Below are 15,848 nucleotides of genomic sequence, written 5' to 3' on the forward strand. Positions count from 1 at the left end.
TGGCACTTGGGCTAAAAGTATGGCAAATCTAACATCCTCTCAAATACCTTTTGTTCCACAAAACTAAATTTGATTTAAACTGCTCAGTGTGAGACCTGCTGTGCACCTGCAGACCTATTTGCTGTTAAATGATCGTCCCACTGTTTGCCAGCAGTAACTGCATTTCACAAGCCGACAGAGATTCTCACTTTCTCCAAAATGCCACATGCCATTATTTCAGAGAAACCCAGAGAACTCACTTCAGCACCTTCTTTTTTACCACCTATCCCCCTCCTACTCTCTGACCTGCTTCCCAGGCTCAAAAAAAACCCCAAACCCCATTGATTTTTATTTTATTAGTAAGCAACAAAACTGGAACAAATGGCTCCTGGCAGAACATGTTTTCCGTTAAGCTGAAAAACTATCGGACCGATGTCCTTGAAATGCACAGTGTGACTAATGCCCAGCTTGCAAGGACCCAGGAGGACACATTTATTGCACTTGTCAGAATGGAGCTGAGCAGCCAGAAATGAAAAGATAAGGTGATAGGTAAAAATGAATGCCTTGGCTTGCTGCTTAAAGGAAGCCAGCACCTACTATAAATACAGAGAGAGGCCAGACATGCTCAGTTCAACAGCAGATCTAGGTCTGATTGTTGCAGCTTGGGCTCATAAATGATTTTGAATACACACGGAATATGTACCGTCACTTCTAGATCTTAGACTTGGACCCTTGTCCAAAAGTAGGGGGAGTGTCCAAACTTCAAATAGTCTATAACTGGGTTGAGAAAATGATCCAGTCTTTAATAATGAGACTAGAACTGAGTGTGGGCTTATTTTCATCTCAGTACTTCAATTCCTGTCTGCATACTTGTTTATTTCCAGATTATGATTGCTTTTAACGGTAAGTTAGAACTTGGAACCTAGCTTTATCTCCTCTATGAGCGCTTGGTTTATCACAGCTGCCCTGAAACCACTTCTGAAAGGGGACCAGTTGCCATAGGGACTACACAGTAATTAAGCTCATGAGAGACTTGCATGCACAGCCAAGCAAAATATTAGATGAAAGCAACAACAGACCAGTTTCTGAGAAGCCCTATTACAGCTCCACTCCAGCTCCTCCTGTCCCCCCTAGAGACGGCAAGAGGAGAAGCCCGAAGTATTTTGGGAATTTGAATTCTAACAGTTTTCTGCTCTGATACGGCTTCTGATAAGCCAAGCAGGAAGAATGAACAATAATGACATTAAAGAAAACATAATTCAAGGTGAATATAAAACATTACTTATTCACGCTAAGGTCTGTGAAACCACAGAGACTCTTGTGAGGCAACAGGCAGGAGTGGCATCTTTGGGGTCATTCCTGTTAGATCTTTTCTAGCCTTACTGTCCCTGACACACACAGTTGCAATCCTCTGAACGGAGACAGGCAGAAAATTCCTGTATTTATTGATTCTGTAGATGAAGATTTATAATTTTTTTAATGCTTTGGAACCTGACTGTATTATGGGAGAAAGAATTAGAGGACTGGTTTTCCCCACACTTGAACATTTCCAGAACTGCTTTGATCATGTGCGAGAATTGATTTAGGGGATGCAAATGAAGGCCTTGGCAATCTGAAGAAGAAAATCTTCTCCCCTGACATTTCCAAACGTTCAGAGGATTCTCTACAACCCATTGAAGTAGGGGTTACCAGAGAGACAAAAAGAAAATCCAATAAGCAAAGAAGTACATAAAGACAACTAGCTTCCTCACAAGAAAACTAGCAGCATTAGCAATCTTCCTACCTTGTTTAATCCTTTTTCTCCTGTTTAGAATTCCCTTCTATTGCAAAATACTTATCTAGAAACATGAAAGCAATGAAGGAAAGATGCAAGTCTTTCTTTGCAAAGAGAGACTGAATATTCTGCAACATGATTATAATATTTTACAACTCATTAGAGCCTTCCATCCTAGGATCTCCAAGCATTTTACAAGCGTTAATTAACGCCCTCTCACAATACTTCTCTGAAGTAGAAAGGCAGGTGTCTGCATGTTGTGATGACAGGAGCATTACAATTGAATAAGACAGAATTTCTAGGCTTTGCATTTGCATATTTAGGAAAGCAGGGCACAAAGAAAGTAGGCAAAATGTATAAATGCTGCAATACCTTGAAATACCTTGAGCAGACCGGCTTTCAAGCGCTTCACTAAAAAGCAATACTTCCCAACCTCAGGAAAATTTAGGCTTTATTAAAGGAAGACTTTGCATCTAATACCATGAGGGCTATTTTAAGCTGTGACACATAAATAAAAGCAGAATCTGAAAGAAATTGGACCCATTTCTTAAAAATTTATTTCCTTACTTGAAGGTCTCCGAAGTCCCCAAAACCACTGTGGTCAGAAGAGCATTATTTGTCAAGCTCAGTAAGACACGACTAAAGGCAAAGAGGGAGAGAGCAGAGAAAGTGAAACAGCATTAGGAATAAGTTATTTTACTGATCATACTCTAACTCAATAAAATGAGAATTACAGTAAAGTGCTCCGGATGAGCCTTTCTACAATGTGTGCCCGTAAAAAAACCCTGGAGGCCTCTGGTGATTCTCCATTGCTCCTTCATGTGCTGCACTAACCTGTTCTGAAGAGCAGCAAAAGGGCCGTGCCCACAGTAACAACCACTTTAACTCTCTGATTTATTTAGAAAACTGAAGGAGTGATTTATGTAGGGGAAGTTGGGTTAGGAAGCAAAATAAAAAGAGCAGATTTCTTTCCAGTTCGATCATAGATCATAAAATAGTTTGGGTTGGAAGGGACCTTAAAGCCCATTGAGTTCCAACCCCCCTGCCATGGGCAGGGACAACTCCCACTGCATCAGGAGCTCCAAGCCCCATCCAACCTGGCCTTGAACACCCCCAGGGATGGGGCAGCCACCACTTCCCTGGGCAACCTGGGCCAGGGCCTCCCCACCCTCATAGTGAAGAAACTCCTCCTCATCTCCAGCCTAAATCTGCCCCTCTCCAGCTTATCCCCATTGCCCCAGTCCTATCACCACAAGCCTTTGTGAACAGCCCCTCCCCAGCTTTCCTGGAGCCCCTTCAGGTACTGGAAGGTCACTAGAAGGTCTCGTCAGAGCCTTCTCTTCTCCAGTCTGAACAATTTTCAGCAGGTACTGGTGACAATGTTTAGATTACTCAGCTTACAGATTATTTTGTATTCTTTAGGATCACGGTATTCAGCGAACATCTGGTCATACAATGAGGTTTTCCTCTTCTCTCTGCCTGCCTTCCTGCAAGGAAGAAGAGAAGAGCCATGTGCATGAGTATTCCCCTCCCTAAGAGCCATATGGGAATGTAAAGGCATTCTCTGAATTCATTACCCTGCCCCACAATATGATTCTGTCTTTGTACAGGCAACAAAATGGATGTTAATTTATTCCTTATTGCTAATTTGAAAAGGAGCACAAACACAACAGTTCCATTGCAGAGACGTCTACCAAGGGTGTAGTTTAAGTCCAATTATGTGCTATTACTACATTTGCTCTTTGTTCCTGTGGCATATTAATAACATGTCTGGTATTCTGATAATTAACACAATTATACTCTTTTTTTCCCCCTCCTTCGTTAGGCAATATTCTTGCCTTTAATCCAGATAAGTAATTTTTCGTAGGTAAAAGGAGCCAAATTATTACATATTAATAAATTCAAGCAACGGGTTTTAAAACGAGCTTATACAGAGAAGTTCCAGCAGCGTTCTTCAGCGAAAAGGGAAGCGTTCTCTATTGGAGAACTCAGCTTTTTAAAACCAGGGCATTTTCAAACATTTGCCCACCTATTTCTTTTAATAATGGTCTGATAAAAAAAAAAAGTCACTATGTTCATCAACTCTATACAGTAAGCATTTAGCGTAAAGCCTTTTTATTGTCCATGCACTTCATGCAACATGCCTGTAAAGGAATCACATTATATCCAGGTGAGGCTGGTTTGTTGGGTCAGATTCTCATGGAAAAGGGACTCATTTAACAGCATGAGAACATAGGTTCAAATTCCCAGCCCACTGGAAACAGTTTTGGATTTTCACAAGCTTAACTCTCTTGTTTATCCTCCTCTAACATACAAATATCAGAGCACCGAGCTTAATTCATAGGTCACCCAGCTTTATGCTTTAACTCCTGAAGCCCTGGTAGTTATGACTGTCCATGTTCTTCTTAATTAGCGTGGATGATGCTCCCTGGTCAAACTGTTCACTCCTTCCCCTTTCCTGTACAGTGCTTGCACAGACCCCACTTTAACCAGTTGGTATCAGTGATTTGATTTCCAGGCTCTAAACCGTGGATTATACATTTCCCAGATCTCCCCAGATCCCACATGTAATTGGAATTTTCATCATGCAATATTAGATTTCACAGCATCACATGCAAGTGCCTCCTACTCTTGAGAAAAGTTAACTGCATCATGCTCTGAATGGGACCAATCTTGCTGTCTTGGAAGCTGATGGGAACGCTTATTTAGACATGGAAAAAAGGCATCAAGTTTTCTGAAGAGTTTTTCTGAGACAAGAGTCCCACTTGCCATATATTCCACATCTCATAGGTTTTGCAGAGGCAACAAAAATGAGCTAAAGCCACACCACCGTTTGTCTTGCAAGAGGCTTTGAGCAAACCGGTTTTCATCCTCTCCTTGTGGTATCTGACATGAACTCCTCTGCTGGCTGCTTCGAATTCATCACAGTTGGCAATAGGCGGCTGCAGCTTCACTAGACATTCCCCAAATGGTCTCAAAGCATTTCACACATTGGTATGTTCAAAGCTTCTCAGACCTCTGCAAAGCTCAGGCCATGCCTGGACTGTTGAGCTGCTGAAGAAAGTGATGACATCCCTGTATTGGTCACAAAAATGCTTCAGGATAGAACTTAGAATTGATGCAGACGTCCCAGCTTCTGGGGCTGTGTTTTAGCTACTTAGAATCGCAGAATCATAGAATAGTTTGGGTTGGAAGGGATCTGGAAGACGATCTAGTTCCAACCCCCCTGCGATAAACATCAACAACCTCTACTGCTTTTAAAAGGCCCTTTCAAAATGATCTGATCCAGGAGGAAAGACTCCTTTTTTCCCCCCTTCCTCTAAAATTCCAGAGCTCCCAGCTTCTTCCTAGCAGTGCCTCGCCTATTTAAGTCACCGTCTCATCAGACGAGGGCAGATAAATCCTTTGCTATTTCACATACTTGTTCCTATTCCGACTGCTACCAGTTGTGACCTCTCCTTGCGGTAAGCCACTGCCCTCCTGGCCTTCACTCTAATTGCAGATTTGCTAATCATGTTTTGATCGCCCGCCCATCTAATCGCCGCCTGCTGCAAGCCGCGGCGCCGGCCCTATTTTCAGTGAAGAGGAGCATAACACGCAAATGCAACGCTTGTGTTCTCGTCCGTATGGAAAGGATCAGAGGATTAAGAGGAACAGTCAGCCCTGATTAATGCTCCCGGGTGAGCGCAAGCTCCTTGCCAGCAGCAGGGGCCGATTGCCTCCCCGTGGGGAGCTCCAAGGCAGGTGTCTTCTGGGAACACACACAGGGTTTGTTTCTATCACTGACTCAGCCACTGACCTACCACTAGAATTCTATTCAGTAGTTTTTTTGTACAGGCTGAATAAGTGTTATGAATATATTAACTTTAAAAGAGAGCCTGCAAAGAGCTGCACATACTGTTTTAACCAAGCAGGAAACAAATAAACCACCAGAGCCAAACTCATGTACCCAGCAGAGCCAACGTTGCCATGGTTTGTGCTCAGCATGCAGGTAAGGATGTCCCCACACCCAACTGACTTAATATATGTGAGTAAAACTGAGTGATTTACAATCATTACCCTATCCCAACATGCCCTGCTTCCATGTATCCTTCAGATTGTTAACTCCATGTCTTCCTCTAACCAGCGAGGGAAGATAAAACATTCCTAGTGAGTTCTTTCATAAAGGTCATGTGCCCACTTCTTCCACAGGATCAACTTCTGCTGGACCCAAAACGAGCTCAAGGACCATCCTACTGCCTAGACCAACATTCAGTGGCCGTGAACTTCCATTCCACCTCTAACTTTTAACACTGCAGGTTTTCTCTTATTTTCAGTATGGACAAGGAGCCTCTGACATAAGACTTCTTACCTTTCCTCCTCCTGGTCTATGCACTGTTCCTCTGTCAGTCACAAGCGGACCGGCTGGATATGTGGAATGAGACACCGTCTTCTGCAAAGAAAGCTGGAAGGGCTGTAAATCCTGTGTTGTGTTAAATGACTGAAGCGCAGCGCTTTGCACTGCATCCTAACAGCACGTTTCTCTGTGTTTACTGCTGCTTCAATGCTGCATTGCCCATTGAGTGTAAATAAAAAGCTTATGAGATGAGACAGGCATATCATCCTGTCTGAAGCGCAGCTTACACGAGCAGCTTCGTGCAGCCCTAGGAAGAGCCTCTGGGAACGACTGGTGTCTGTGTAACGTTACATTAAAACACAACACAGGATAGGTCAAGTGTTTATTGACCCAACCTAAAAATGAGTCTGAGTGCCCAGCTTTCACCAGTTTGAACAGGAGGTATACGATGACAGCTGCAATTCCAGAAGCTCTGCAATAACGGAGGTGCCTTCAAACTGAGCAAGATGCAGTAGAGCTCGTCTTTTCTAGTTGGTACAGCCATGCTCAAGACTATCACACGCCATTCTACAGCCTTAATCCTACACCTTGAGGTACCAATGTAAATTAGAGTTTTCAATCATTTTCTAAGTAACATCACTAGCTACCAGCGAGATCTCAGACAGAAAAGATACTTGAGCAATGAAGGGAAAAAACCCAAAACTGTGGAACTGTCTTTTCTTTTTCCCAGTGAAAGGCACACAAAGCCACACACCATACACTAGATGTGCACAAGAGTGCAGCATTATAACATCTTCATATCCTTTTCCCTCAAGTATCTCTGCTCCCTTTCCTGCCCAGCTCTCATTCTGCCCCACAGCTCCTTAATCACAGTATCTTTGTCACATGCATAAAATATTATTTTAACCTCCAGCACAGAAGAAAAAGCATTTATAACCTATCAGCTTTCCCCCTTTAATCTCTCTCCCCCCTCCCTTACTGCTCTCTTTTTAGTAGCTCTAAGCAAGAAGAGTGCTAACAACCTTCACAACGATTTATTCAGGTCCAGACAGGAACCAACTCTCTGCACTCTGTCAAGACAGGAGACCAAAAGAACAACACATATGACCTCTCCTTTCTACTCAGGTGGCAGAACATCAGATCACAAAAGCAGGGTGGCCTCTCCTGCAAAGATATCACCGTGTGTCCTTTCAGAATTACAAAACCAACTGAATTACAGCTAAAGCTCAACTTAGGCACCACCCAATCCTGCAGACTGAATGTTGCTCATGCTCCTCAAGTGTTCTCTATCTGATAGCACTTGTGTTTCAGAGATAGTTTTGTGGCTTTAGCTCAACAGCAACCTGACACAGTTGAATTTAATATCCTTTCTGCCTGAGCTGATGTCAGGCTGTTGTCTTGAAGCTCTAAGCACCACCAGGTCTACAATTGCACTATATCAAAGACGTCATTCTCTGTGATCCACCTCGCAGTACTTAAGCCATGGTGCTCGTTCTGACAGATTCTCTATTTAAACCTCTAAGGACAGAGGAAAGGATGTTCTCTATAGGATATGAGCTGTGAAACCTTCCATACGTATCAGTGATGTCATGCTAGTCTTCTTTTTACTAGAGCAGGTACATATGTGAGCTCTGCTGGCTTTGGTGTCTGCAAGACCCTTAGAAAGCCTTTCCTCTTTGTTACTGATATATAGTTAATCTAAACACTTCTTAGTTATCCAAGTCTTGCCTCCTCCTTTTGACAATGGCACTGAAAGTGGAAAGATTTCATTTCATTCCCTGCCCTGCTCCAATCCTCTGACATCTAGACTGTGCTACGTTTAGAGAGAGGAGGAAAAAAAAATCAAGTACAAAGGATCAGGTAGCTACAGTAGCCAGGGTAAGTCCAAATGTCCCATTTTATTTCAGAAGATTGTGACCTCAAGGGTCAAGGCCAGACTAAAACAAAAGTCTCTCCTGCACACCCGTAAGGTACGAGCAGCCAGTCGTGCTACAGAACCAGCATGCGGCCCAGTTCCTTTTAGAGGAAGACTGTGAAGTCTGGTGCTGCTGGCGAGGCAAGTCAAAAGCTTAAGATTCTGTCTAGTTTAATTACCATCTTTGTCCAGGCTCAAAGAAGCTTATGAGACTACAACAGTGAGGCAGAATCCTCCTCTTATGCTTCCACCTCCAGAAATGCACCCACTCCTGACCTGCTCCTGTCTTCGTCCTCACCCCCTCCAGAGATTTAGCAGAATCTCATCATTAAAAAACAAAGCAGAGTGCAGACAGCGCTGTGAACTGTTCTACTTGCAGGAGAACACTCCAGGCCTCGCTGCGACCGGGCATCAGGCGCAACACTCGAGGCACTAAGAGCAGACACCGATCAGGAGACACATCGTGAAGGTCTGTCTGCTCCAGGCACTCGAGACAGATGACAAAAGGCTGAAGGAACATGTCTGGCTACTGCTGTCCATTCCAATCACGTTCAATGCAATTTACCCTGTGCCCTCTGATTAGGGGATCACAAGCAAAGCTGAGAAAGGATCACAGTGCTTCGTCAGCAGCAACACGAGTGTCTCTATCATTCTATGATCGAGTAACTCGATGCATTCTCCTGCTTCACGGGAGAAATGCAGGTATGCAATAAAAGCCACTCTCTTCCAAAGCAGCATCCTTCCTCTGAAATGAAGGAAGCATTCCATCCCTTCACGTAGTTTAAAAAAAACCCAAATACCAGTACAAAGCAGTAAGGATCATCCTAGTCTTACCCTACACCTTAAAGACAACAACTGCTTCCAGTGCTGGGCTCCCCTCCTACTGTAGTCAAACCCAGGGGTGCCGTTTGCACCCTAAACGTCATTAAACTGTTTCAGTGCCAGCCACAAGTTGTTCCACGGCCCTGGATGACAATCGTGCATTTAGCTCCCCTGAAGGAACAGACTAAGGGCAGGAAACAAAAGTAACATTTGAGGTCTTGTGGCAGCTTAAAACAAAACTGGCCCACAGGTAGAAGTGCCAGAGAGCAAGGTTTGGAGACACATTCTTATTCTGGTCCATCTCTACATTAAGCCTTGATCTGAACTGAAATTCTCCATGTTCATCTCACAAAATTCCCCTCATCTGGGGAAGATATTTCAGAACAAACAATCTCGTTTCTTATTTCACTTGGAATATCGCAAGCATCAGGAGATTGCTGAGTTACAACCACAGGCTTTATCTGAAAGGAGCAGTAAAATTACTTTCACCTCAGTGCAAAATAGGAATATGTTTTATGGGTCAACCTGTGGACTATGGTGTAAACAGCAAACTCTGCGTGCTTGAATAACTTAATTATGATTTGTCTTCTGAATTTTATAATTAGCTATACAACAGTGATTTGCAGAGCAAGTAAAACACAGGCAACCGACTCTTCGCTTGGGGCCAAGACCCTACCAGTTAAGCCAAGAAGACCATTAAACACAAATTCAAACATAAATCTAAATGGGTGCCTAACACTGGATGAATTTCAACTCAGAATAACCCTAGGATTCAGCTCTATTGACTTGATTCATGGTTGGACTCAATGATCCGGTGGGTCTCTTCCAACCTGGTTATTCTATGATTATTCTATGATTGATTCAAGAAGGTTAATCAGAAGTATTTAACAACCTTGGGGGAAAAAGAAATGCTTACAAACCACCTGTGTTCCTCACAGCGTGGGTAAAGAGCCTTCTTCTCTGAGGGATCCAACAAGCTCAGGTGCTGGGAGACACACAACACGTGGGGAGAGCATTCCTGCTGTGCATAGAGTGTCTCCAGCTGCTGCCAGCACAGGTAGAGGCAGGATCAGACCTGGCTGTATTGGAAACTGCGTCAGAAAAGGGCATCAACAACCACCTAAGGTGAGAAACTCAAGCAAAGTATAGATACATCAGTCCACCTCTTAGTACTGTCATTGTTAAACAAAGGCTGGAAGTTCATTTTCTGAGGTTAACAGGCTACTGGGCACAGAACAGCAAGGAGAGTTAACCTGGGAAATGTTGAGACAGCCCAAAGCTCTGTGCATGTAACTATTCCATGCTGATACACGAGGCAGCTTGGAAGCAAGCCAGGTTATAAAGCTTAAAAAAATTTTTCTTTCTCTTTTCCAAAATAAACAATCCCCAAAATTTAAGTGCTTCAAGCTACAAAGGCAGCTCGCCAGGTTGTTTATAATGTAGTGCAGGAATTCTGCTCAGGGCAAATCAGCTGCAAAGAAAAGAAGCTTAGAAGATGGTAGGTGATTTCTTTTCTGTCTTTGTATGGGAATCTACTACAGCCTGACAGGGAATAATCTGAGCTCCTCTCTTACCCTGATAAGGAACAGCAACGCTGCACCCTGTATTCAGCACCTTTATATTTGTAAAACTGTAAACGTGCCAGTAACAAGAGGAGGCTTAAAGGAAATTGTAGAACAAAGTGTCTGTATAGACTTTCTATTTGTATTTGCACAGCTGAAAAGAACCACAGCAATCCAGGATCTGAGGTACCGCATCTCTAAAGAAGTCACAGATATCTGGGATCTAAAATTTGCTCTATTTCTCTCTTTCACGTTGCCTAAGTTTATTAAAATAATTCATCCAAACTTATCTGACGGGATCCTTAACATCACTCTGTGGCAGAAGGTGAGGTCAAAACAAATGAAATGTTTCACCTAAAAGAAATCTAGAAATAAAATATATTTCCTATTGATGCTGTGAACAGGGAAGGATTTGCCCTGCGTGCAACACAGACTTTGACTGCAGTGCTGAGTAATGAACACGTCCAGTGTTATTTGAGTGTTGGAGCAGATCGATGCTGAGGGTAGATGCAAACCATATTGCTGTCCACTGGTTTAAAAAATCAACTGCATTCAGCAAATACCCCACCAAGGCAGCATCTGTGCAGCACTTTCATGCTCCTGTTACTCTTACACCTAAAAAACCTCTTCTCATTATTAATAACTAAGCTTTGGAACACTGCCTTATTGATTAATAACAGTGAGGGAGAGATGCTTACTCACTAAGGACTCTTTCTTGTGTAGAGACTGCAAAGGACTGAAGATTTCTTAAACCTCCACAAATGGTTCTTCCTGCACTGTTGGTCTCTGCTGGTCCCAGTGTTTCTGTCAGCTCTGCCACTCAGCCCTTTAGGAGGCAAGAGACCAAAAAGAAAGCTGAGCTTAAAGTAATCCCAACTACACGTGCTCCTCATCACCCAGTGTGCCCTTCATCAAATAATTTCTAGCAGACATTATATATTTTATTCACAGCTTTCCACCTTTGGTCTTTCTTTTCTTTTCCTCTCACATTATAAAACACTTGGATCTTCAGATTCTCGGTATCTCTAGAAAATCATCCCACATACAGCCCTGAAGTCTTATTTAGGACGATCTTTCCTAGGGGTGACAGGGGTCTTCGAATTTCCTGGGCCATTTCATCTTTGGCCTTCACGAGAACTATTTAGGCCACTGGTGAGTTAGAAATACAGACTTTATGAAACTGAAACAGATTGAATGATAAAGCATTACCAACTTTCACACAGGCCACTGAACAGCCAAGACAAGGAGACAACTTAGAGGAACTGTTAATACTTACCTTAGATCAAAACAGGAATGTCATTGTGTCTGTGTCCTCTCTAATTCTTTCTCTGACCTCTAAACCACTGGATTTCTTATTTTTAATCAGTAAAGATTTGCCTGAGAAGGTAAAGCCAAGAATTTTGTACCTACAATAAAGTCAGCCATGCTGATATGCTCTGATAGGTTTCTCTATCTCCTAATTAATCCAGGCTCCAGAGTGGTAACAAGAATTTAGTTTTCATAGCAAGAAAATAATTAGTTAGAACTATAATTCAACAGGAATATTGCAAAGCCCTCTTTTCCACTACTTCCTTCCCAGTTTATGTACGAATTCTTTATTATAAATCTTCCAGCCCTGTTTTAAAGTTAAGAAATCACCAGTGGGGAGGAGGAGAACACAAAGGTAACAAAGCAAACACAAATATTCTCGAAGAGATGACATCTCCACCAATTTCTGAATCCCAAACCGCATTGTTATGCAACACATTGCCTTTCCTCAGTATAAACTTCTCGATATGCTACTTGAGACTCCACATTTGGAGTCTACAGAGGAGTCTTCCAAAGGCAAAGCAACTATTTGACCGTTTAACAAGATAATAAATCAATAAGAAACAAGAGCAGCTATTAAAAACTGTATTTCCCCCCCCCAACAGTTACATTTTTAGTGAAAAGATTAAACCACGTAAACACTTCATTTTTTCTCCTTGAAAAGATTTAACAGCTCAGAAATGCCATAGATACACACGGAGGATTCATGTTCGCTTGACAATGACAGGCCACCACAATCCAGCCCACTCAGTCCAGCCCAGCAGCCAGAAACACGTGTCTCCCCTTAAATTAATCCTTTAAGAACTGCCCTTCCCCCCAGCTCTGCACCACAATTAAAATTAAAGTGCCTGTCAGGCAATCAGGTCAAAATTGAAAGAATATTTTGGGCTTATTATTGGTTTATTTTAATAAATTTCTTACTCGGCCCCAAGAAACAGGGGTAAAATACTTACACATTCAACTTTACAGAGCTGCAACTGAATCAAAAGGAACTTTTTCATAAAGAGATATACAGTTGTTCTCATTACACAATATTTATTTGCTCGAGATAACTTCCCTCCTTGTGCCCACAAGTTCATTCTTCCTTTTTGCACGCGTTCCACGGCTTCTCCCAAGCTCTTTTCCCATTTTGAGTCCATAACAGCATCCCGTCATCATAATTTCTTGCCGTGAAAACAGTCATGTTGTCACAGTCAGATTCTGGAATCGTTAGTTCAAATAATTAACAACCACATGAAAGGAACCAAGAACAGGTGAACAGAGTTCTGCTTTAATAGATCGTGAAACATCTGAAAGTCAGTGCAACCCACAGGAAAATCCAGAAGTATTGTAAAAATGACCTGCACACATGAGAGAGAACCAAGTGCCGGGTTTCATGCAGCAGTGAGAGATTTTATGTGCAGAATCCTGAACGTCAGTGCACTTCAGGAATTTCACTGCAGGGTTTTCAGTAAATGCGCGTGTGTTTTCAGGCCCTGTAACCTAAGGGAGCGAACCTGAGAGCGTCACCCGTACACTCGCTGGTGGAGAGCTTAAAGCAGCGCTACTGCCTCTTGGAACAGTGCCTAAAGAAAATGGTATTAGAATCGGAGAAGGCTTTGGGTTGGAAGGACCCTTTACAGGCCATCCAGTCCAACCCCCCTGGAGAAACAGAGACATCTCCAAGCAGATCAGGTTGCTCAGAGCGCCGTCCAACCTGACCCTGAATGTTTCCTGGGATGGGGCCTCCACTGCCTCCTTTGTGCCACCCTCACTGCAAACTTCTCTCATATACTCAGTCTTAATCTAAATTAGGATCCAGATAATTTCCCTATCTTGGAACAGTTGCAAGGAGCCAAACTACATATAATTTTTCAAGTGACTAGAAACTAATCTTTATTAAAGCCCAGTGCAAGCTGGATTTAAGTTAACGATCATTATTTTTTCCTCATGTGAGAGCTAGTCTTGTGCAGCAATTGAAGGATGAAGTGGAACTATATGTAGTCTTTTTAAAGAAGTTCACATATTCTCTATAGAAATTTGGCAAGTTCATGTCGAAGCCATAGATCTCATTCTTGCAATTCCTGCAAAATATCTACAGCTCCTCTGTCAGAAGCAAAGAGAGAAGCACCCGAACGGCCAGGTCCACCAGGAGTTCACCTCCCAGCCCACAACGGCTGGTGATCTCCGTGTTCCAGCTCCAACAGGTAGGCTTATCGAACTCAATATGCTTTCGACACACGCTCCCAAAAGAGCCCGAGGCCACGGAGCAGATGAGTATGGAAAAACTGATTGCATTGGAAACGTTGCAGCCAATAGGAAACCAAAAGCATCATTTTGAAGCCAATCAAAAAAACAAAACGACCCCCCTCCCCCCCAAAAGCAAGCGTTTAAATGCGCATAGATGTAATAAATATTGCAAAGCACATTTGTCTTTTCCCTCCAAATATAAAGAAATAACCAATGCACCAAAACATCAGCTTTCTGCCTTGACAATGTCGAAGTCAGCGAACACCTGCAAGCCAACTGAAGAGAAAGCATTCGCACTGCCAACCAAGCACACGTCGCTTCCAGTTCTACGCAGCCAAATCAAACCCTCTTCGAATTCACAAGTTTGACCTAAATAAGCACCACAGCATGAAAAGCTTCCTTAGAAGTAGGATGTCAAGAGACTTCCTTAAAATATAAAATAAAACACAAGATAAACGGTTTTCATTGGTCAAGTTTGAAAAATCGTCTTCCTTTAGCCAATCACGGTCTGTCCCTTTGAGCCAATCAAAAATACACCGTTAGGTTTGTCCTTAATTAACACAGCCCGGTGGAGAAGCAAAAACTTACAGGAATAGGTGGTTGTGAGATGCATTCTGAGGGTTGGGCAAAGGGAAACAAAATTACAAAGGAGACGGAATACCAAGGAACAATTAGGGTGGGCAAAGGAACTTATTAATGCTCAGCCATCCTCCTCTATCTTCGGGATTCTCACTGTCCTCTCCAGTTCTCTGTTGTTCAGGTCTCCTGGAGTTACTGCCTTCTGTCTTCTGTCTCTGATCTGGAAAATGCCATCACAACATCCTCAGCACCTGGAATAACAACAGACACAGGAAAATGTGTGCCACAATTACTTCCTTTAAAGAACAGTGGAGAGATGCAGTACCCAAAGCATCATTACACACATCCATAAAATCAAGAAGAAAGGAAAAAGACAACAAGGAGAAAGCTCTGTTTTCTTATTTTTCTGGGGCTGGAACCTGAAGAGGTGTAAACATTTCAACAGTGGATTTAAAATGTTCCTTTGCAAGCCAAAGGAAATCAGTTTGTTTTTAAAGAAAATCAAGAATTCCGTGCTTTAATGCATTTCTAAGAAGCAAGACTTAAAAAAAAAAGATTCATAGGATTGTCCTTACAGGCTCATAGAGAGAAACTTTTCCTCTGGTTTCACTGCCTTGTAAATTCTGGCACTGCATAAGAGACTTATTGAGCTTCTCTGAAATACGAGGAGAACCTGTTCAATAAAACTGCACTGTCCCATGTATCACGCTGTCCTTTCAAAATGACATTTAGATACTCTTCACTTTATCTTTACATCTAGATATTCATTACGCTTTGCTTTGAAGAATAAAAATTGCTTTAATAGGCCCGTTGAAAGGTTTCTGCCCTGAACCAGTCACTTAAACACCCTTTATAAACTAACAACACTTGAAAATGTTCCATTCTCTAGCGGAAGCGCAGTATTCTCTTTCAAAATGAAGGCCCCCATTTGCCTAGAGAAAGGATGCAGCTTTGCTAAGTGATGCTTTTATCCCTAGCCTGAAGAAATCTCTTCCAGAAGAATTCAGCGTGTGGACTTTGTCAGTTATTGGGCTTTTTGTTTTCAATTGAGGCTATCAACTGTGTATAATTACCATCAAAACCATGCCCCCGAAGCACAGCAAGATATTATTACTTTCCTATAACCATCCCCAAGTCCTTACAAACTTGTGTCATCTTTCAAGTGGGCATTTATAGTAGAATAAATTTAGAATCACCTCTGATGAAGGCTTGTAAAGAACACTAAGTTCATATCACCTCCATCACCTATTGAAACCCGGGACTGCCCAGGGACAGGACCCTTGGCCCTGCTGAACCTCAGCAGGATAATAGTAAATACTTCCTTTCATCTGTAAATCAGCATTT

The 15,848-nt window shown here is 42.5% G+C and overlaps 1 protein-coding gene across 2 annotated transcripts in view; it reads right to left on the bottom strand.

Annotated features, from left to right (window-relative positions):
• Positions 1–12,944: 12,944 nt before the first annotated feature.
• The window catches only part of CTNNBIP1 (catenin beta interacting protein 1), a 31,923-nt gene continuing 29,019 nt past the window's right edge, over positions 12,945–15,848 (bottom strand). For both annotated transcript variants that reach the window (XM_069874723.1, XM_069874722.1), the window contains one exon: positions 12,945–14,755. In XM_069874723.1, coding sequence (XP_069730824.1) covers positions 14,697–14,755 — 59 coding nt within the window. In that variant the 3' untranslated portion in view covers positions 12,945–14,696. The remainder of the gene's footprint in view (positions 14,756–15,848) is intronic.

Source organism: Phaenicophaeus curvirostris, chromosome 22 (genome assembly GCF_032191515.1).
Source record: "Phaenicophaeus curvirostris isolate KB17595 chromosome 22, BPBGC_Pcur_1.0, whole genome shotgun sequence".
In the NCBI taxonomy this organism is placed as follows: Eukaryota; Metazoa; Chordata; class Aves; order Cuculiformes; family Cuculidae; genus Phaenicophaeus; species Phaenicophaeus curvirostris.